Genomic DNA, 25,115 nt, shown 5'->3' with positions numbered 1-25,115 from the left:
TCGTCAATTGAAAGTAATTTATCGAAAATGTTTTTTGGTCAATAGATTTAGTCTTAGTTTAATTTTGTGAACACTACTCATTTTCAGTTTTAATTTTGTCGTCATCTGTATTAAAATATTCATATAATTAGCTGTTTGACTGACGAATGCTTCATTAATTAACACATTTTGTAGCTAATTATTATTTGATTTGAGTTTGTTTTTCAGTGACTGTTGTTTAGTTTCAGTTTTTAATTTATCCTTAATTTATTTAATTTGCTTGAAGTTATCGAAAATGGTCAGTAGATTTAGTTGTCGTTTTTGTGAAAGCATCACTATTTAGTTTAATATAATAATCTTCAGTTTAAATTTTGACGTCATCTGTGTTTAAAAATATGTGCGTGTATATAACCACACTCTTGACTGATGTGTTTGGCGCCATCTACTGTTATTTTTTTTAATCGTACTAGGTCAGATTATACACCACAGAATGAGTGCTTAATGTATTTATTTATTTTAGCAAATTATATTTTGATTTCAGGTGATTTCTTAGTGATTGTTGTTTAGTTTCAGTTTTTAAATTATCGTCAATTGAAATTAAGTTATCGAAAATGTTTTTTAGTTTTGTGAACTCACTACTCATTTTCAGTTTTAATTTTGTCGTCATCTGTATTAAAATGTTTATATAATTAGCCGTTTGACTTCCGTGTTTGGCGCCATCTACTGTTATTTCTTTTTAATGTTAGCTGGTTAGATTTTACACCACCAAACGAATGCTTCATTAATCAACACATTTTTAGCTAATTATTATTTGAATTGAGTTAGTTTTTTCAGTGACCGTTGTTTAGTCTCAGTTTTTAATTTATCGTTAATTTATTTAATTTGTATAAAGTTATCAGAAATGTTCAGTAGATTTAGTTGTTGTTTTTGTAAAAACATCACTATTTAGTTTAATATATTAATTTTCAGTTTTAATTTTGACGTCATCTGTGTTTAAAAATATGTGCGTGTGCATATATAATCATGCTTTTGACGAAATGTTTGGCGCCATCTACTGTTATTTCTCTAAACTACACCAGGTCAAATTATACACCACAGAATGAGTGCTTAATTAATCATTATAATTTTTAAGCTAATTATTGTTTGATTTCAACTCGTTTTTCAGTGACTATTGTTTAGTTTCTGTTAATATTTAATTTAAATCTTCCAAATCTTTGAGTCATATTTTTAGTTGTCATTTTTAAACACATCACTATTTAGATTAATATATTAACTTTCAGTTTTAAAGTTGACGTCATCTGTGTTTAAAAATGTTTGTATATATAATCAACCATTTGACTGATGTTTGGTGCCATCTACTGTCACACTGTACACTTACAGCAGCAGGTCTGAATATATCAGCTTAATTAATTATTAATTAATTAATTTTTTTTTACTTTAGCTCATTATTGTTTGCTAATTATATTTAATTTCAGTTCATTTTCCAGTGATTGTAGTTTAGTTTCAGTTTTTAATTAATCGTGAATTTGTAACATTTCATTTCCGTTATCGAAAATGTTTCCTGCCCAATAATTTGTCACTTTTTTAGTTGTCGTTTTTGTGGACACATCACTGTTTAGTTTTATATTTAATTTTGATGTCATCTGTATTAATCAAATATATGATTATAAGCTTGACTGATGTGTTTGGCGCCATCTACTGTCACTTTTGACTCATACTTTTAGTTGTGGTTTACTAAAATAGCCTGTTTTCTCTCCTCTGCAATCGCCTTGGCCCGTGAGCAGATCCCTTCGTGCCGACGGCCATCCTAGGTGAGAACCCTGTGTGTGTGTGTGTGTGTGTGTGTGTGTGTTTTGACATGACGGTGTGTGTTTGTGTTGACCAGAGACAGACAGCGAGCAGATCTGACGCTTCCTCACATTCATACCTGCCTGCTTTTTCTCGTGTGTGTGTGTGAGACGTGAGGGTTTATGGTTTATATTCCTGCCCGCGCCGAGCCGAGGCTTCACCCCATCCCATCCGCATTGCGTGTCGTGCGTGTGACGTCACGTATGTGTCTGACCTCTCATGTGCATGGACAGAAAATGTGGACCGGATGAGGGCGGAGTGACACTGTGGCACACACACACACTAAAACACACACTAATTAGTCTGATTTGTTAAAGGGGACCTCTTATGCACTTTTATACACAGTTGTGTGAATTTAATCAGCCTCTAATGCTAAACATCAATTAATTCCACATTTTATAATCAGACTTGATGAATGAAAGGCTTTGATTGACAAAGCCCCGCCCACTAGTGCCTATCACTCCCTCATTAGCATCTCCAGCAGCCTTGAGTGAGAAGCAGCCGTCTGTCCATTAGCCATTAGAGTGTTTGAGCTGCTGAAGATAATGTCAGCATAGACTAAGAGGATTATAGATGTGGAGTTCTAGATGAACAGACAGGAGCGACATAGACTGACAGAAGCATCAAATACACACTGCACACCTACCCAGCACTGACAACACACACACACACACTGCTGTTTTACATCTCTTGCTATGCTTATGCATATGCATTTGTAGCTCCGCCCTCTTCTGGAAAAAGAACAATCTCATTTGCATTTAAAGTGACAGTCACCAAAACACCACAATTACGATCAAAGCCTGAAAGGGAAAGTTTCAGAGAGCTGGAGAACATGATTAGTTATTAGAGCTCAAACTGAAAGCACACACTCATCAGAGGCACATCAGACACTTATTTTACACATTGTATAACTGAGCATAATAGGTCCACTTTAAAATTTGCATAAATACCTTAAACCACCTAAAATGAATCGTACGCAACAATAAATCTGAATTTATTTATTCATGATTATGTCTTTTATGATGATTTAAAGTGATCCAGTTAAGTCAATATTTAAATATTGTTTACTTAAAGGTTTAATTTTTTTGCATACATAAGTTGCATAGGAATGTTTTAACTTCTGTTTTGTGCGTACGCCACATTTATAAATGAAATTAAATGCACATTTTTACTAGGGATTAACCTGCATTATTATTTCGAATATGTTTTTATTATCGTGTTTTCCATGAAGATATTTAGTAAATTTCCTACTGTAGTTATATTAAAACTTACTTTTTGAATTAGTGAAGTGTTTAGCTAATAACATAATTTGCATTTTTAATCTTTAACAGATGATAATTAGATTTTGTTTTCATTCTCAGATTACAGATTTTGAAATGGATGTATTTCCGCCATATATACAGTCAAACCCTAACAAACATGAATATACAAACAGGTGCAATTGGTATAAAGTGTAACAGATTGATGTTAGTTGCTTTAATGCTTGTTAAACAATACACATTTAGTGCTAAATCTGTCACAATCGATTCACTTTTAAATGCTTTTAATCATTTGTTTAATAAGACTTTGAAACAATGTTGCAGTTTCAGGGTTGATTGATACAAAATTGTTACAAAATGTCAACTATTGATAAAATACAACAATGAAACAATGTTTCAGTATTAAAATCAATCTTGATGGAATAAACAAAACGGATACATAAATTAGCAGCTTTGCGTCAGTTGTTTTTACATTTTGAAAAAGGGCCACAACATTTCGCAGATTTTCGTAAGTTTTTTTTTAGTATGTTGAACTTCAATAAAAAAAGCTACAATATTTAGCAGATTTCCATAAGTTGTTTAATAAATCAACCCTTTAAATATATATATATATATATATATATTTAAAGCTGCCACATTTAGCAGATTTCCGTAAGTTGTTTTAATATGTCGAACTTTAAAATAATCTAAAAAAGCTACAAAATTTAGCAGATGCCTATCAGTTGTTTAATAAATCAACCTTTAAAATATACATATTTTTTAAAAGCTGAAACATTTAGCAGATTTCAGTAAGTTGTTTTAATTAATTAATTAATTTTTTTAAGTTACAATATTGAGCAGATTTCTGTAGGTGTTTTTCATATATTAAATTTTAAAATAACATTTTCATTAAAACCTACAACATTCAGCAGATTTTTTGTTTTTTTTAAATATATTTACCTTTAAAATATATGCATTTTTAAAAGCTGTAACATTTAGCAGATTTACATCAATAATTTTGATATGTCGAACTTTGAAATAACATAAAAAGCTACATTTATCCATAAGTCGTTTAATAAGCCTATATATATATATATATATATTTTTTTTTTTTTAAAGCTACAACATTTAACAAAATAGCAAATTTACATCAGTTTTTGAATGTATTAAATATACTAAATCACTTGATTTAATGTGTTGAACTTTAAAATGTTAACGAAACTAAATCCGTGAACGCGATCTGTCAAAACCCACCGCTGTTGATTCCGCATTCAGACTTGACCCACAGACTAATCACTGATTGACCTGTGGTGTATCATGGCTCCTGCATAGTTTCCCCTAGATAGTGTGTACTACCTAGTGAACTAGCCTCAGACAGACAGACAGTCTCTGGACTTCATGTGTAGCTGCTCTGCTTCAACTATCTTGTTGCTTACACCCTTTCTTTTTCCTCTCTCTTCTGTTTTCTTTCTTGACGTTTAACCTGTTACGTATCCTCTATAAAAGTGCCCATTAATGGTAAGTGTCCATGCGGCGTCTCTCTCTCTCTCTTTCCTTTTCTCCAGCATGGCTCTCTCTCTCTCTCTCTCGCTCTCTCTCGTTGATCATCTCACTCACTGCATCTCTTCATTTCACGCCGGACGGCCGGGTCTTTAGCTAGCTGACCAGCGCAGAGGCTTTTGTGTGGATGTTTTCTGTTGATGCACATGTGGGATTATTAGCGTCATTATTAGTATGTGTGTGTGTGTGTGTGTGTTCCTGTGCTCTTCATCTCCTCATGTCCATCAGCTCCCGCTCTGATGCTTTCCTTTACAAATTCAACATGTGTTTCTGTTAAATCCACTGAGTTTATGCTGGAAATCATACTGCACACGTCTGATGGTGGAGTTCATGCTGACCCCGCGGGCAGATGTTTGTTGTTGTTTGTTCTGCATAAATTCAATGGATTTTGAATTGCTTTTATTGCTGATGTGATTGTGTTTTGGTTTTAGTTTGGCATTACAAATGTACAAATCAAGATATGTTTTGATGAGAAGGTAAACGGCTGATTCGTGTGTCTAGATTTTTCTTTCTTAAAAAATAAATGTAAAGTGTGTAAGTGCAGAAAAATGATGATTTTTAAAAAATTACCCATATCACAAAATGTTTCTTGGGTTTTGTTTTGTTTTTGCTTTGTTTGTTTGTTTGTTTTTACAAAATTAGGCTTAGAATAAATTTACATTAAAAATTAATAATTAGAATAACTAATTAAAATAAATAATTAAATTAATCAATCAAGAAATCAATCAATCAATCTGCAAGAGTGAAAAAATTATTACTTTAAAAAAATAATTACCTGTATCTAAAATTGACTTTTTAAAAAAAAATAAGTAAAATTATTATTATTATTATTATTATTATTATTATTATTATATTTTCTTAAATGACCAAAATCAATAATTATCTTTCGTAAAGAAATAAAAATAAAAGATCTGCAAGTGGGGGGAAAATTATTATTTAAAAAAGTGACATGTATGAAACATTGTCTTTATTGGAAAAAAAGTACAGAAAAAAAGTTATAGTTTAAAAAGAATGACTTATAACAAAACGTTCTTTCCTAAAAAAAATAAAAAAATCTGCATTGTGTGGGAAAAAAAGAAAAAATATATAACTCAGTTTTTTCTAGTTGATTATTATTCCAGGGTTGCAAAAGGTGCACTAAGCATTTTTTGCACACAATATCATTTGAAAGTGCCAAATTAACTCAGATAGCCCAACAAGCTCCGCCTCTTTTTATATATTCACTTTTCCTTACTGCTGTTTGGCTGAACGTGTGTTTTGGGAACAGGATTTGCACCTTTAACTAAAACAGAAACCAAAAAATGGAAATAATTGTTGTTATTTAAATGACATGTTAATCTGAAAGTGAAATACACACAAAATAAAAAACTATAGAAACACGTTTACATAAAATCAACTTGTTAATAATAAATATGTATATATGTTTTAGGCATTTATTTTATACGTATGTCTTTTATAGTTTGATTTTATTTTATTTTTTGTAATTCAAATTATATAAGATTATATGTATGTTATATAGGAAATAGAAAATATATATGTAGAAAGTATGTGTGCAATATTGCTTGTGCAGGATTTTATTTTTAGATGTTTTTGTATTAAACGTATATACAACTTTTTTTTATTTTTAAAGTTTTATACACATATATTTTATAAATTTAGATGTATAAAATAGACATGTATAAATATAAATGTAGAATATAATTACATTTAATACACAGGCATATTCATATATATGCAATTATTTAAATTATTTAATTTTTTATATTTGTATACATATTTATAGAATACATTTATTTTGTATTAGAATTATTGCATATTAAATTTCTATAAATTTTATATAAAAAGTATTATATATATATATATATATATATATATATATATATATATATATATATATATATATATATATATATATATATATAAATTTTCATTTAGTTTTAGTTAAAAGTAAAATAGATAAAAACCTATAAAAGCTTTAACTTTATTTATATATATATATAATATTTGAAATTTAAACCATATAGAAATGTCTACTTCAAAAGAAATAAAATAAAATAAATACACTACATAAATGTGCAGTACTTACTACCTTTGTTTTGTGGGGTTGGGGGTGGACAAGACTTAATATTGTGATGTATTTTGAAATCTTCTGCTTCTCCAATAAATATATCTTGATTTCTGAATGTTTAAATGTTCGTCCTGAAAAAATAAAACGTAGTCATAAGCATCAGCATCAGACTGAACTGAGTGTTTCTGAGTCTGATGTGTGTTTTCTGAACATTTGTGTCTGTTTTTCCTCCATCAGATGAAAACCACACCATGACCAGTGAAACCAGCAGTCTGGTCCAGTCCCACACACACTCCTATAAGAAGCGAGAGGCGCTGGACGTCCCGTATCAAACGGGTCAACTCCATCCGGCCATCAGGGTGGCAGATCTGCTGCAGCACATCACACAGATGAAGTGTGCGGAGGGATACGGCTTCAAGGAGGAGTACGAGGTGCGGATAAATACATTTATTCACTTACACACACAGTACGTCTGCATATGGGGGAAATAGGAGTTGAATTTGTCATGTTTTTTCCTGGGAGTAATATTTATGAAGGAGCTGTTGACATGGGATTTAACCTGATTTAGGTAAAAACTTAAACAAAACATTTACATTTAGTCATTTAGCAGACGCTTTTATCCAAAGCGAAAGTGATTTTTTTCTCTTCCCTCTTTGGGATGGAACCACGAGGCGACGTTCATTCACAGAACGCAAGTTTCTGGAGGACACATACATCTGCAGAAGTGAGAGCAGATAAGAAGGAGCAAAGCCAGAAGTTGCTTTGTAAGCAAACATCAGAGCTTTGAATTTGATGCGAGCAGCAACTGGCAGCCAGTGCAAACGGATGAGGAGCAGAGTGACGTGTGCTCTTTCAGCTTCATTGAAGACCACTCGTGCTGCTGCGTTCTGGAGCAGCTGAAGAGGTTTGATAGAGTTAGCTGGAAGCCCGGCTAGTAGAGAGTTGCAATAGTCCAGTCTGGAGAGAACAAGAGCTTGAACAAGGAGTTGAGCTGCATGTTCAGATAGGAAGGGTCGGATCTTTCTGATGTTATAGAGTGCGAATCTGCACGATCGAGCAGTTCTAGAGATGTGGTCAGAGAAGTTTAGTTGGTCATCAATCATTACTACAAGGCTTTTCACCATTTTGGATGCAGTAATGTTTGCCCCATCCATCGGGATTGGGGCAACCAATCCAGATCCAATACAAACATTAAAATAAAACAAACTAATCTGAAGCATGAATTGTGTGTATTAACAATGACAGAAGGAGAAAGTGCTGAACTACTGAAACGTGTTCAACACTTTATATTAAAGGCTTTATTAATGCAGGCAGCTTAAAGACACCTCTCATATGGAGAATGATGCAGTGCTCAGGTGTGAGTTTCTCACAGACTTCAACAGAGTGTCTAAATCTTGGTGCTTCTGTGGGTCTCGTCTATCAAATCTGAGCTTTATTCTGCATTTCCTATTGGATTCGGCTCAGGTGATCGGCTGGGCCATTCTACAGCTTGATTTTCTTTCTCTGAAAGCATCTGAGAGTCTCCTTGGCTGTGTTTTGGATCATTGTCCTGCTGAAATGCTTCATCTCCTGCTGATGTAGATGTTGGACTGAAGCAGCTGATATCTGTTTACACTGAGGAAGGGCAGAGGTTTGCTGAAGAACTACTGAGAGATTTCAGCTGCTGACTGGGCTTCACTGCCCAACTACACCTCCCTTTCTTTCTTCTGTTTCAGTTTCCTGAATTTTTGTCCTTTAAAACATCACAAGAAATAGTAATGCAGAACGAAATTACATTGCATCAGACCCAACATAAAAAACATCAAACACTTTAAAACCTAACATTAATAAGCTTTCATCATTTCATAAATACATAAAAATATAGTTATATTAAATATAGCTCAATTTTAAAAAAAATCACCGAAGAGAATAAATTAATACTTAAAGAGTGTAACGAGGAGACTGACACGGAGGGATCCATTATGCAGTATTTATTAATCACACTCTTACTCAAACACTCAATATGCACAAAGGTGCAAACACACATCAACAGTAGTAGTAATGGTTTCAAGGCTGGCGGCTGACTGACACAGAGTGATTTACCAGCCATGAGTCAAAGGCAGGCGGCGTGATTCAGAGTCCGTGTATCAGGCTTGGGTCGAGGGCAGGCAGCGAGTATCAGAGTCCGTGTATCAGGCTTGGGTCGTGGGCAGACAGAAGGCAAAGCAGAGTCAGAGACGGGCTGGAGTAATACACAGGAGATCAGGCAGGATATAACGCTCAGTAATGCTGGCCGGGGCTGAACAAGACTTCGCACTGACTGACTGTTTAAGTGCGGCTTATAAAGGGTACGTGGGTCGTTAACTGAAATGGGAATCAGGTGTGCACGATCACTGTAAGTGGATGATGTAATGCTAGAAGTCCGGAGATGGCAGCCTCTGCTGGCCAGCGAGGGGAATGACTGGGACCGAGTCGGTGACAAATAGCTATTGCAGAGTTTGTTATAATAGTTATAATATTCAAAGTTTTTGCTAGTTTAACTATTTATTGATTTATTACTACATACTAGCTTAGCAATAGTATTTAAGATATAGTATTATTTAAAAGTCTTATAATGACAGGATAAAAACTATCATGACACCGCACTGATTTGCTCCTCAGGCTTCTGTACCGCCTGCCTGATGGCATGAGCGTGGCCAGGGTGGCTTGGATCCCTTAAAATGCTGTTTTCCCTAGACAGACAACGTTGTTGAGAGTTCCTCAATAGATGTCATTTTGACTCCAACAGACCTTTCATCTGACTTGATTATCTTCTTAAAGCTGTTCTTGTCAGATACACTGCTATTCTCATACCAAAGGGAGATGCCATCAGGGAGAACGCTCTCAACAGCTCCTCTGTAAAAACGTGTGAGGATTGATGGGCTGAGATGTCCTCTTTTTAACCTTCTCAGAAAAAGCGCACCAGCCAGCGACCACACTCTTTGCAAGACTAGTAGTATGGAGAGAACAAGTCAAGTTCTCAGTAACGTTGACCTCCAGGAATTTCACCTGCTCTACAGTCTCCACTGCTGTGTAGTTAATATATACAGGGGAGTTCTTCATCTGTTCAATATTTTTCCTTGTGTCACTTCATTTTATGACGCATAACTTCATTGGTAAACTAATTAGATTGCTTTTCTTTGCATATATTGATTGTTACCAACATCTGGTGAACATTTCAAGTCAACAGCAACTTTAGAAATATGTTTCCTGAAAAAAATAGACGTGATCAATACTTATTTCCACCACTGTGCTTAAGGCCCGTTTACACCAAACACAATTCAATATGAGGATTTGTGTCCACACAGACGAACAGCGGATGATGATCGGTTTATTTGTAGAACTGCTGTGAACTGCTCTTCATCTGTCTGTGTTTTATCCTTCATCAGCCGGGTAAAGTCATTCTGAAAGTGACGATATGTCAGTCCTCGCTGTAGTTATGCTGAGAAATCTGCTAATCTGTCAATCGTTTTTACCACTCCATCTTTATGGTGATCCTGCTTGGTGTGAACAGGCCGTCACACGTGTGTACATCACCAGTGTTGGGTTCATGCATCACCGCATGCTTTTACAGCTTGTGAATAATTTAACCACAAACAATCATTCAGTCATCTTCATGTCACTCCAGATTTGCTTCGACTTTGGGATTGAGCTGAAACACTAAGGAGATGTTTAGTAGAATGATCACACTTCAGTTTATCACCAGGCATATATTTGCATCTCATTTTTTTATCTCAGGAGAAAACTGTGATAAAGGTTTGAAATGACATGAAAGTGAATTAAGTGGTGGATTTGTGGATGAACTATTCTCATGTTTACTGCTAATACCAGATGAAGAGAGTGTTTCGTTGGATTTCTTGTATAAATATCTAAGTGCACTTAAAGCAAGATACATTTAGAATAAAAATAACTTCAGATATTAGGCCCTGTTTTCAGTGAAATGAGTAATTATATGCATAACACAGCAACAAAAACATGTCAAGAAATAAATCAATTAAGTAAACATTTAAACGTAATTACAAGATTTCTTACTCCACAGAGCTTTGAGCATTAAAAAGTGTTTTTGATTTATATAAATGAATTAATGAACAGGAAATTAATTCATTTCACAAGCAGAGATGTTTTAAGAGAAAGAGACTAAATTAAGTTGAGTTAATTAACAAGAAAAAAATTCGCTCTTAACATCAGAAGAAATATAATGCATTTCAAAAGGAGAACTGTTTACATTTTCTCACACCATTAGTAGTAGATATAGAACTTAATTAGATATGTTTGTGTATGTATTTATTTATATTCATTATATATACACTAACTGACAAGAGTCTTGTGGTGGATCTCAGTTGTAAGAGCAACAAATAATAACTGGTCTTCTAGTTGATGATGTGTAAAAGAGTCAGAAGGTGGATTTATGGAAACCACATGGACCAAGATTCTCAGAGAAATCAGTCAAGTTTGGTGAAGGAGACATCATGGTTTGGGGTCATTCAGTATGGAGAGATCTGCAACATCAACAGCCTGAGGTATCAAGACATCTGTGCTGCCCATTACATTACAAACCACAGGAGAGGGACAATTCTCCAGCAGGATAGCGCTCCTGCTCATACTTCAGCCTCCACATCAAAGATCCTGAAGGTCAAGCTGCTCCAGGATTGGCCAGCCCAGTCACCAGACATGAACATTATTAAGCTGATGAAGGAGGAGGTGTTGAAGATGAACACAAAGACTCTTGATGAACTCTGGGATCCTGCTGAAGGCTTTCTTCTTCATTCCAGATGACTTTATTAATCAGTGATGTGAGTCATGTCAGAGATGTATGGATGCAGTCCTCCAAGCTCATGATGGAGTCAGACACAATCTTCATTCTGTCTCCACTGCAGCAGGACTTTATATTCTATACTAGACATTATTTCTGTTCAGTGATGACACTTTAGTCTGAGCAGAGTCAGAGCGCACTGTCCTCATCAAATCAGTCAACATCAAGACATGATCAGATTTATTGAGCTCAAATCAGCAAAATCTAGAGGCCTTCACCTTTCATAGAGACACTTCTGACACCAAATCAGCAACTAGAAGAGCAGTAAGTATTTGTGTTCCTAAAACTAGGCCACAAGACTTCTGTCAGGTTGTGTAGTAAGTAGAAAATGTATTTAATTTATTATGTATATAGATATAATATAGATATTAATTTCTTAATCATATATATTTAAATTCGTTCACAAATCAAGTATTTTTTATTTACATATTTTTTTCTCTAACTTCGAGTCATTTTCTCTTCTGAAGTAGATGTATCGTGATTAGAGAACATTTCGACATTTATACAGTAAACCAGAGGAAAACACTTGATGTTTTTGCAGTATTTTTCACCTCATCTTCATCATCTTCAGCTCCAGATGTGTCGTTTCTGTCCCGAATCAGCTGTAAATCCCACACAAACACATGATGAGCACAGAGAGCACACATACACACACACACACAGCTGTATGATCAATATTTGAGGCGGTCGGCCGCGGCCTGAGGGCTGGATTCATTATGGATAAAGAGTGTTTCTGGACTGAATGTTGACTGTGTTTCTCCTCCATGTTGAACAGAGATGACCCGCACTAAAATATGCCCTTATCTTTCCTTTTGCTTCTCGTTTTTCCATACGTTAACTTTGGAAAAGATAAACGAGGTAAGCAGTTTTTTTGGATATCTGTCAGATGTTTGTTAGTTGCTGATAATAAACCTGTTAGTCTCCGCCCCTGTTAGTCTCAAGCCCCGCCTTAAATGAGTCTTCCCCCAATCACAGCTCAGCAGCAGCTTAGAGTGTTGTGCGTTGATCATTGTTGTGATATCAGTTTCAAGTGTCTTCTTTAGACATAAATTTAAACCAAATTAAGACAATTTTTTAATAATAATAATCATGTATGCAATATTATTACAATAAACGTCAATGGCCATGACTATTGTTTTTTAACATAAGTAATTTTATGCATAACGGCGACAAACACATGTGAAATCCGTTTTTAGATTAAATTTACATTTCTTACTTCAGAGTTTCATGCATAAAGTGTTTTTGTTTCATATAAATAAATGACTAAACTGGAAATTAATTTATTTCTGAAGCAGAGATAATTGAAGACAAGTCAAATTATTATTATTATTATTGTTATTATTATTATTATTATTATTGCATTTCATTCTTTAGAAAAAATTATGACTTGGGATTAATTGTAACATTCATAAACAGTGTTTTTATTTTTCTATACGTTTACATTTTTATTGTTACTTCCCTTTTTTGTCTTATTATTTATTTATCACTATATAAAATACAGATTGTTTTAAAGAGGCATAAATAAGCATAAATGTTGGGATATTTTAATTATTATACAAATAATTTAATTTTATGTTAAATATATCAAACTTTTGGATGTTTTTAAAAAATGTTTTTAGATTTAACCTAATGTTTAACTTAAAATAAAATGCCTAAAACTAAAATAGAAAATTGGTTAAATGTCAAATATTTAAAAATTAATAAATTAAATATTTAAATTAAAAGACTGAAAAAAACTTATACTCAATACAAAATCAATCAAATCAAATCAAAAACAAATATTAAAATCAAAATACTAAAATCACCCCGTTTTTTGTTTTGTTTTTTGCATTACATTTAATTAATTAATTAATTTATTTATTTATTTTATTTTTTAAATTTTCTAATTTATGTATTTATATTTTTTTAAATAAAACATTATATGTTAAATTCAAAATTTATTAAGCTTTATTTTTATTTGACTTATTTCTGATACAATATGTTATACATATATCTATTTATAATGCACAGTGTTTTGAAGGAGCATCAATAAACAAAAAAAACAACCTAATATTTATAAATGATTTTGGCTAAATAAATGTGTAAATGCTACAGGTGTTCAGTTCCGTGATATTCAGCTGCTAAATTAATCAATTATGAAAAACATCAAATTCAGTTTCATGTTTAGTAAATAATTTATCATTAAAATTATTACAATAAAAAATAGTTCAGTTCAATAACATCATTGATGTTGCAAATCAACTAATCATTAAACCATTTCAAAAGCGGAAACCGTGTCATAATGAATCATTGAGCATTAACTGTAATAATCAGCGTTAGTGACAGTAACCAAGGGTGGGCGGGGCTTAAGGAATGATCAATTGCAATGAACTTTGCAGTCAGTATCCAATCAGCATGCATATTTATTATAAACCCCCAACATTTTTAAATGTGTCTGAAGGAGTTTCATATGTGTAGAAAGCACTGCGCTGTAAAACACATCTATTAATGAACACTTTCTGTATTTTGTGTGTGAATTGTGAAGTTGTGTATTGCATTATGGGATGTTGATTTCTGCTCTGTCCACTTTTGATGTTAAAAATTCAACTTTATAGTTTAACAAAGTGACATTTTAGTGGTTTGAGTAAATACAATCAACGGCCACTTTGTTAGGTACACCTGTCCAACTGCTTGTTAACGCAAGTTTCTAATCAGCCAATCACAGGGCAGCAGCTCACTGCATTTAGGCATGTAGACATGGTCAAGAGGATCTGCTGCAGTTCAAAGCGAGCATCAGAATGGGGAAGAAAGGGGATTTAAGAGACTTTGAACGTGGCATGATTGTTGCTGCCAGACGGGCTGCTCTGAGTATTTCAGAAACTGCTGATCTACTGGGATTTTCATGCACAACCATCTCTAGGCTTTACAGAGAATGCTCCGACAAAGAGGAAATATCCAGTGAGCGGCAGTTCTTTGGGCGCAAATGCCTTGTTGATGAGGCCAGAGGTCAGAGGAGAATGGCCAGACTGGTTCCAGCTGATAGAAAGGCAACAGTAACTCAAATAAGCACTCGCTACAACCGAGCTCTGCAGAAGAGCATCTCTGAACACACAACACATCCAACCGGGTGCCGCTCCTGTCAGCTAAGAACAGGAAACTGAGGCTACAATTCACACAGACCCACCAAAACTGGACAATAGAAGATTGGAGAAACGTTGCTGCTCTGATGAGTCTCCATTTCTGCTGACACATTCGAATGCTCGGCTCACAATTTGGCCTCAACAACATGAAAGCATGGATCATCCTGCCTTGTATCAGCGGTTCAGGCTGGTGGTGGTGGTGTAATGGTGTGGGGGAGATTTTCTTTGGGTCCATTAGTACCAATTGAGCATCAATGCCACAGCCTACCTGAGTATTGCTGCTGACCATGTCCATCCCTTTATGAGCACAGTGTCTCCATCTTCTGATGGCTACTTCCAGCAGGATAACGCAGCATGTCATAAAGCTCAATCATCTCAGACTGCTTTCTTGAACATGACGATGAGTTCACTGCACTCAAATGGCCTCCACAGTCACCAGAGCTCAATCCAATAGAGCAGCTTTGGGATGTGGTGGAACGGGAGATTGGCATCATGGATGTGCAGCCGACAAATCTGCAGCAACTGTGTGATGCTATCATGACAACATGGAGGAAAATTTCTGAGGAATATTTCCAGTTTCTTCTTAAATCTCTGCCACCAAGTATTAAGGCAGTTCTGAGGGCAAAAGGGGTCCAAGCCGGTACTAGTAAGGTGTACCTAATAAAGTGTATAAGGTATAATATGTAGAGAAATAAGTCTGTAAAATAACAGAAAATGTGCTGCAGTTTATTACAAGGCTTCTGTAGCGTAATATACAACACCAACCCAGACATAATATCACTGCAAACTTTTACACACCTCAATAAAAAGTCACCTTTACCAACTTTTCAAGGTTAAAGGTTGTCAGAAGACAGATCAAAGTCCCAAAATGCAATTTAACAGCACAAATAAACAAGGAAAAATAAAAACATGAATCACAAAATACTGAAAACTGATCATTGACGGATGTTTGTTTAACAGTGTGTAATTGTCCCTCATATAGTGTCAGCATCAGGGGCTTTCTGAAGTAATTCATCCATTTCTGCAGTAATTCATCCACAAATGCCTCCATGTTTTCAGCCGAGCATGCTGGGATGCATAACAATAACGAGAAGCTGGTAATTGACAACCGCAGCTTAGAACATGCATTATTAAGCGCGGCGTATATGCTTGTTTTATTCATGCTTGTTTTGACATCTTTGCGAGCGCTTGTGTGTGTTATTGGCCATCAGTTTCATTGCTCAACTCTGCTGATTTGATGTGATTTCACCTCCTTCTGCTTCTGTATTTATCCTCAGATCAAACGGGTTTGGCTTTGAGAAAGATTCGTGTTATGGTGTTTGATTGTTTCTGGAGGAATCACAATGTGGTTTTTTTGCAAGCGTCTAGATTTGTGCCATAGTGTTTTAGCTCATGATTCCAGTCATGCGTCTGATTGGCTGTGGTTTTGAGGCTCGGCCAATCACAGCGTGTGGCCTAAAGGGACAGAAACAGCCTGGAGCTTCCTATCAGCCATTTCTCCATCGCCGTCCGTTCCAGTCTGCTGTGAAGCTTATTTATTCAGCTCCACATTTTTTATATTTCAAAAGATTATTTTTCCATCAAGCTAAGTCTGAGGATCATTATTATTCTCTACAGTCTCGCTTCTGCAACTCTTAAAGCCGCATGCTTGTGCTGAAATATATAGCATTGTTAAACAACGTGACAACACGTAATGTAATAAACAGAAATGCAAGCTAATATGAATGCATGTTAGCATAAATATAAGTTAGTCTTTGATAAATTTGCAATCATTTGCATGAATATAGAATTAGAAAAAAGTCAGAATTGGTAGATATCCCAGCATGCAATATATAGCTCAATATAGTGAATTCACATCACAATACTGAATTTAAATAATACAATACTGAATTTACCTGTCGCAATACTGAACTTACATATTGCAGTGCTAAATCTACATCTCGTAATACTGAATTTACATTTTACTGAATTTACATCTCACAGTACTGAGTTTAAATCTCACAATACTGAATTTACATCTTGCAGTACTGAATTTACATAATGCAATTTACATCTTACTGAATTTACATCTTGCAATACTGAGTTTAAATCTCGCAATACTGAATTTACATCTCGCAGTACTGAATTTACATAATGCAATACTTAATTTACATCTTACTGAATTTACATCTTGCAGTACTGAGTTTAAATCTCGCAATACTGAATTTACATCTCGCAATACTGAATTTACATAATGCAATACTGAATTTACATCTTACAATACTGAATTCACATCTTACAATACTGAATTTGCATATTGCAATACTAAATTTGCATCTTGAATACTGAATTTGCATTTTACAATACTGAATTTACATAATGCAATAACAAATTTACATATTGTAATACTGATTTTACATATAGCAATACTGAATTTACATCTCGCAATACTGAATTTACATAATGCAATACTGAGTTTGCATATTACAATACAAAATTTGCATCTTGAATACTGAATTTGCATCTTACAATACTGAACTTACATATAGCAATACTGAATTTACATAATGCAATACTGAATTTACATTTTGTAATACTAAATGTACATGTTGCAGCGCTAAATTTACATCTCGCAATATTGATTTTGCATCTTGCAATACTGAATTTACATATAGCAATACTGAATTTACGTTTAGTAATACTGAATTTCCATAATGCAGCACTGAATTTACATAATACAATACTGAATTTACATATAGCAATACAGAATTTCCATAATACAATACTGAATTTCCATATAGCAATACTGAATTTGCATATAGCAATACTGAATTTACATCTCGCAATACTGAATTTACATATAGCAATACTGAATTTACATCTCATAATACAAAATGTACATATTACAATACTGAATTTACATAATGCAATACTGAATTTGCATATAGCAATACTGAATTTACATATAGCAATACTGAATTTACATCTCATAATACAAAATGTACATATTACAATACTGAATTTACATAATGCAATACTGAATTTGCATATAGCAATACCAAATCTGCATTTTGCAATACTAAATGTACATCTCTTAAAGTTTATACTAAGTTTGCATCTCTCAATACTGAGTTTACATCAGGCAATAGTAAGAGAATTTAAACTTTGGGTAAATTATTTCTTCAAGTTCCCCTTGCGCGTGTTTATTCATCTCATGTTTACACTCCAGTAAAAACACACACATCCTCCCGGAAACACTGTCAATGTTTGTTTGACAGAATTTGCACTCTCTAACACATCTTGGCTTTGTAAAAACTCTGGAAGGCGTCTGCGCTCTGAATATTTAAATATCGGCGTATGTGTTTTTCTGCTGACATGCGGTAAACTCCTGCGTCTGACACCCGTCTCCACTAGTTTGACTCAGTTGTCATTATTTCCCCGCTGTGGTCTCGCGTCCGACTCCCGCATCTCATTATCTGAAAGGTGCTTGTCAGTGGCTGTTTTTTATTTATTTTTCTCGTCTCGCTGTCACTGATGCGACATGAAAGGACAGACGTCTCCAAAGACACCAGCGGCGCTGAATAACAAGCTGCTGAAGATTTCAGACCAGCAAAAAACACATATGAGAAAGCGGCAATGTCAACATGCATTAAATTGGTCTTAATGGCTCTTGATGGTGGGAGGAAATACAAACAAACGGATTAAATGCATGAACTAATCTTGACATTTATGAGGTTGCATGTAAGTCAGGCTTTTATATTCTTTCCCAAACACATAAGAGAGACACATAAACACATAAGAGAGAACTGCAATGTCAATGTAAATTAAATTGGTCTTGATGGTGGGAGTAAATACAAATAAATGCATGTACAATCATGACATTTATTAGGTTGCATGTACAGCTGGAGTGATTATTATTTAGTATTAAATTTTAATTATATTATATTTTTTCTCCAAATAACACATATGAGAACTGCAATGTCAACATGCATTAAGGGGGCCAAAAATATTGACCTTAAAATGCTGTTTTATTTATGCAACAAATAAGACTTTCTCTTGAAGATGTGAGTTTTTTAATGTCTTCAGCAAACTGAAGATCATTGCAGGTTAAATTTGACTACTCTTTCCCCAAGACATGATTCATCCAGCGATAAACAGTTTACTGTAATCTGTGGATGAATCGACTGTAACCTCAATCACAGATCCGCTAATCAAAGACCATTTCAAGCTGGTCAGGAAGCATAGAGTGTAACATGCTGAATATCAGCCATTAAACACAAAGACTCACAATACTGAATGCATGTGCAAAAATACTGAGCTTATATTGCCATGCTGAATTTTGATCTTAAAATTCTGAATTTACATGTTGTAATACTGAATTTACATCTCCGACAACTAAGGTTATGTCTCAAAGTATTGAATTTACATCACAATACTAAATTTACATCTTAAATTATTGAATTTACATTTCAAAATACTAAATTTATTTCTCAAAGTATTGAATTTATATCTCAATGCTGAATTTATATCCCGCAATACTGAATTTACATCTCGCAATACTGAATATACATCTTGAAATACTAAATTTACATCTCGAAATACTGAATATACATCTCGCAATACTGAATTTACATCTCGAAATATTAAATTTATATCTCAAAATACTGAATATACATCTTGAAATACTGAATATACATCTCGAAATATTGAATTTACACCTCGAAATACTGAAGTTACATCTCAAAATACTGTATTTATATCTCACAATACTGAATTTACGTCTCACAAAACTGAATTTACGTCTCACAATACTGAATTTACATCTCAAAATACTGAATTTGCATCTCACAATACTGTATTTACATCTCAAAATACTGAATTTACATCTCAAAATACTGAATTTACGTCTCACAATACTGAATTAATATCTTACAATACTGAATTAATATCTTACAATACTGAATTTATATCTTACAATACTGAATTTATATCTCACAATACTGAATTTACATCTCAAAATACTGAATTTACATCTCACAATACTGAATTTGCATCTCACAATACTGTATTTATATCTCACAATACTGAATTTACGTCTCACAATACTGAATTTACGTCTCACAATACTGAATTTACATCTTACAATACTGAATTTACATCTCACAATACTGAATTTACGTCTCACAATACTGAATTTACATCTCAAAATACTGTATTTATATCTCACAATACTGAATTTACATCTTACAATACTGAATTTACGTCTCAAAATACTGAATTTACATCTTACAATACTGAATTTACGTCTCAAAATACTGAATTTACATCTTACAATACTGAATTTACATCTCACAATACTGAATTTACGTCTCACAATACTGAATTTACATCTCACAATACTGAATTTACGTCTCACAATACTGAATTTACATCTCAAAATACTGTATTTATATCTCACAATATTGAATTTACATCTCACAATACTGAATTTACGTCTCAAAATACTGAATTTACATCTTACAATACTGAATTTACATCTCACAATACTGAATTTACGTCTCAAAATACTGAATTTACATCTTACAATACTGAATTTACATCTCACAATACTGAATTTACGTCTTACAATACTGAATTTACATCTCAAAATACTGTATTTATATCTCACAATACTGAATTTACGTCTCACAATACTGAATTTACATCTCACAATACTGAATTTACATCTCACAATACTGAATTTACATCTCAAAATACTAAATTTACGTCTCACAATACTGAATTTACATCTCACAATACTGAATTTACATCTCAAAATACTGTATTTATATCTCACAATACTGAATTTACGTCTCACAATACTGAATTTACATCTCACAATACTGAATTTACATCTCACAATACTGAATTTACATCTCAAAATACTGAATTTACGTCTCACAATACTGAATTTACATCTCACAATACTGAATTTACATCTTACAATACTGAATTTACATCTCACAATACTGAATTTACATCTCACAATACTGAATTTACATCTCACAATACTGAATTTACATCTCAAAATACTAAATTTACGTCTCACAATACTGAATTTACATCTTACAATACTGAATTTACATCTCACAATACTGAATTTACGTCTCACAATACTGAATTTACATCTCACAATACTGAATTTACATCTCAAAATACTGTATTTATATCTCACAATACTGAATTTACGTCTCACAATACTGAATTTGCATCTCACAATACTGAATTTACATCTCAAAATACTGAATTTACGTCTCACAATACTGAATTTACATCTCACAATACTGAATTTACATCTCAAAATACTGAATTTATATCTCACAATACTGAATTTGCATCTCACAATGCTGAATTTACGTCTCACAATACTGAATTTACATCTCACAATACTGAATTTACATCTCAAAATACTGAATTTACGTCTCACAATACTGAATTTATATCTCACAATACTGAATTTGCATCTCACAATGCTGAATTTACGTCTCACAATACTGAATTTGCATCTCACAATGCTGAATTTACATCTCAAAATATTAAATTTATATCACAATACTGAATTTATATATCAAAATACTGAATTTACATAAAGCAATACTGAATTTATATCTCACAAAACTAAATTAATATCTGACAATAATGAATTTACATCTTATAATGCTGAATTTACATCTCAAAATACTGAATTTACATCTCAAAATACTGAATTTGCATCTCACAATACTAAATTTACATATTTTAATATTGATTTTACATTCGCAATACTGAACTTAAATATTTTAATATTGAGTTTACATTGCAATACTGAATTTAAATATCAAAATTCTGAATCTAAATCACAATACTGAATTAATGTCTCAAAATATTAAATTCAAATGTTACAATACTGAATTTTATTTGTTGTAATACATATTGTACATTTTGCAAAATCGAATTGTCTTTTCTAAACACTGAATTTACATATCGCAATACTGAATTTACATTTCAAAATGCAGAATATACATCTGGCAATAATGAATTTATATCTCACAATGCTGATTTTACATACAACAATACTGAGTTTATATCATGCAAGACTGCATTCATATCTCAGCATCTTGAATTAATATGAAAGCCTGTAACCTCACTCACAGATCTGCTAATGGAAGGCCGTTTAAGCCAGTCAGGAAGCGTAGAGTGTTAAAGCGCTGAATATCAGCCATTAAACACAAAGACACGGTGATGGAGCCGATTCTGTGCAGATGAAGCTTTATTTCATCCTCATATTCAATCACAGCCAATCATATCCATTGTGTGAGGATGCAATGATGTGTTGCAGATAATGCTGTATTTATACCTGCAGAAAGAGCCGGCGCTCCACTGGCCTTCAGACGCCAGCGCTGACGTTTATTTTCATAATGAGCTGTAATTGCACGGCCTTTTTCTCATGCTGTATTAATGTTTGATGAGTTTGTGTTGAGGAGGAACAGCCGTCTGATGTTATTCTGCTTTTATTTCATTCAATGCGAGTCCTGCGCTCAGAGCGAGAAGCCAATTAAACTCTCCAAGCATGCGTTTTATAGCAGCGAATATAATATTAGCCTTCAGATAAATAGCTTTTAAAACTACAGGTGGGGAGGTAGAGCAATAGATATTTTAATATGCTCGTAGCCTGTGCACATTATTAAGCAGGGGTTTTAGCATTGCATTGCATGGTTTTTAACTCCGAAATGCATTAAAAAATATTTATTATGCAATATACGGTTAAAGGCAAAATCATTCTCCCTCCTGTGAAATTGTAATTTTCTTTTTCAAATATTTCCCGTGTTGATTTTTTTCAACACATTTCTAATCATAGTAGTTTAATAACTCATCTCTAATAACTGATTTATTTTCTCTTTGTCATGATGACAGCACATAATATTAGATTAGATATTCTTCAAGACACTTCTATACAGCTTAAAGTGACATTAGTTAGTGACAAATAGTTTAAAAATAATTAATATTTCACAGGAGGGTGAATAATTTAGTTTTTACTCGTATAATTTATAATTTAACATATACAATCACCGGCCTCTTTATTAGGTACACCTCACTAGTACTGGGTTGGACCCCTTTTTCCTTCAGAACTGCCTTAATCCTTTATGGCAGGGATTCAAGGGGCACTGGAAATATTCGCCAGAGATTTTGCTCCATATTGTCATGATAGCATCACACAGTTGCTGCAGATTTGTCGGCTGCACATCCATGATGCCAATCTCCCGTTCCACCACATCCCAAAGCTGCTCTATTGGATTGAGCTCTGGTGGCTGTGGAGGCCATTTGAGTACAGTGAACTCATCGTCATGTTCAAAACACCAGTCTGAGATGATTGAGCTTTATGACATGCTGCGTTATCCTGCTGGAAGTAGCCATCAGAAGATGGAGACACTGTGCTCATAAAGGGATGGACATGGTCAGCAGCAATACTCAGGTAGGCTGTGGCGTTGATGCTCAATTGGTACTAATGGACCCAAAGAAAATCTCCCCCACACCATTACACCACCACCACCAGCCTGAACCGCTGTTGTTGAGGCCAAATTGTGAGCCGAGCATCCGAATGTGTCAGCAGAAATGGAGACTCATCAGAGCAGCAACGTTTCTCCAATCTTCTATTGTCCAGTTTTGGTGAGTCTGTGTGAATTGTAGCCTCAGTTTCCTGTTCTTAGCTGACAGGAGCGGCACCCGGTGTGCTCTTCTGCTGCTGTAGCCCATCCGCCTCAAGGTTGGCCGTGTTGTGTGTTCAGAGATGCTCTTCTGCAGAGCTCGGTTGTAACGAGTGCTTATTTGAGTTACTGTTGCCTTTCTATCAGCTGGAACCAGTCTGGCCATTCTCCTCTGACCTCTGGCCTCATCAACAAGGCATTTGCGCCCACAGAACTGCCGCTCACTGGATATTTCCTCTTTGTCGGAGCATTCTCTGTAAACCCTAGAGATGGTTGTGCGTGAAAATCCCAGTATGTGATTGGCTGATTAGACATTTGCGTTAACGAGCAGTTGGACAGGTGTACCTAATAAAGTGGTATAACTTAAAACAGTCTAATAAAGTGGGAGAAACCATTACAAACAAAGGAGTAGGGGTGAAATAGCGAATGTACTAAATATTTCTACATGTGTAAGCTGTAGATGAGTTTGAGCACTCTATAAATCATATTCTGGCTCTTATGGTGTTTATATTTGGCTAAATACACTGTTTTTAGCCTTTTGTTGATGTTTTGTGTGTGTGTGCATCTGCAACCATGTTCTGTGGTGTGGCTGTACGTGTCGTGTTGATATGCTCATGTGTGTGTTTTTGTGTGTGTGTTTCAGAGTTTCTTTGAAGGGCAGGCGGCGCCGTGGGACTCGGCTAAAAAAGATGAGAACCGCATGAAGAACCGATACGGAAACATCATCGCCTGTACGTGAAGAACAGCTCTGCGTTCACAACATCAAACACTCGCACAGGAACGAGAGCGATACACACACAGACTCACAGAAACACACATTCTAACATACACACTCAGACTCACACGCAAACACGCATAAACTCACACTCTTACATACACACTCAGATGCGCACACACACACACACTAACCGATGCACACTCGCTCACACATTCATGCACACACACACACACATTCACATATATACATACACACACTCACTCAGACTTACACACTCATTTAAGCAGACTCATACAGACACACAAACTTACTCAGACTCGCACACACTCTTATACAAACACACTCAGACTTGCACACACACACACTCTTATATACATGGAAAGTGATATGTCTGAAGTCCAGTTCTCAGACTGACCTCTCTTTATTAATCTGCCGGAGTGTATGTGTGTGTGTGTGTGTGTATGTGTGTGTGATGAATAAGTGTGTGTGTAACAGAAGCGCTGTGTGAATTTCTTGCTTTGTTTTGTGTGTGTGATCGACCCAAACAGCTGTTATTGTTGCTGAGCTCATACAGAATGCTGACCCTAAGTGTGTGTTTGTGTGTGTGTGTGTGTTTCAGATGATCACTCTCGTGTGCGTCTGCAGCCTCTGGAGGGAGAGCAGAGCTCAGATTACATTAATGCTAATTATGTTGATGTAAGTATAAACACACACACACACACACACACACACACACACACACACACAAACACATTTTTTTTCTTTTGTCTATATATATTGTGTGTGTGTGTGTGTATATATTTTGTTGTGTACTTGATGACTATGGTTGTGTGTTTGTGTGATTTGTGTGTATATTTTGTTGTGTGTGTGTTGTGTGTATACATTTTAGGTTGTGTGTGAGTCTGTGTGTGAGAGACTGTTCATGAGTGAGTGTGTGTTTTGTCTATATATGCTGTTTTGTTGTGTGTGTGTGTGTGTGTGTGTGTGTGTGTGTGTGTGTGTGTGTGTGTGTGTTCACAAGTGAGTGTGTTTTTTATGTATATGTAATGTGT

At 34.4% G+C, this 25,115-nt stretch overlaps 1 protein-coding gene across 1 annotated transcript in view; it reads left to right on the top strand.

Annotated features, from left to right (window-relative positions):
• ptprma (protein tyrosine phosphatase receptor type Ma) overlaps positions 1–7,188 on the top strand; it is a gene marked incomplete at both ends in the record, with an annotated part of 269,837 nt that extends 262,649 nt beyond the window's left edge. The window contains 2 exon segments of the mRNA NM_001018133.2: positions 1,764–1,790; positions 6,931–7,188. Of these exon segments, the coding sequence (NP_001018143.1) occupies positions 1,764–1,790; positions 6,931–7,184 (281 nt within the window).
• Between the last annotated feature and the right edge of the window lie 17,927 nt (positions 7,189–25,115).

Source organism: Danio rerio, chromosome 24, assembly GCF_049306965.1.
Source record: "Danio rerio strain Tuebingen ecotype United States chromosome 24, GRCz12tu, whole genome shotgun sequence".
Classification (NCBI taxonomy): Eukaryota; Metazoa; Chordata; class Actinopteri; order Cypriniformes; family Danionidae; genus Danio; species Danio rerio.
The sequence above is the reverse complement of the archived record's forward strand: the minus strand, read 5'-3'. Positions and strand labels throughout refer to the sequence as shown.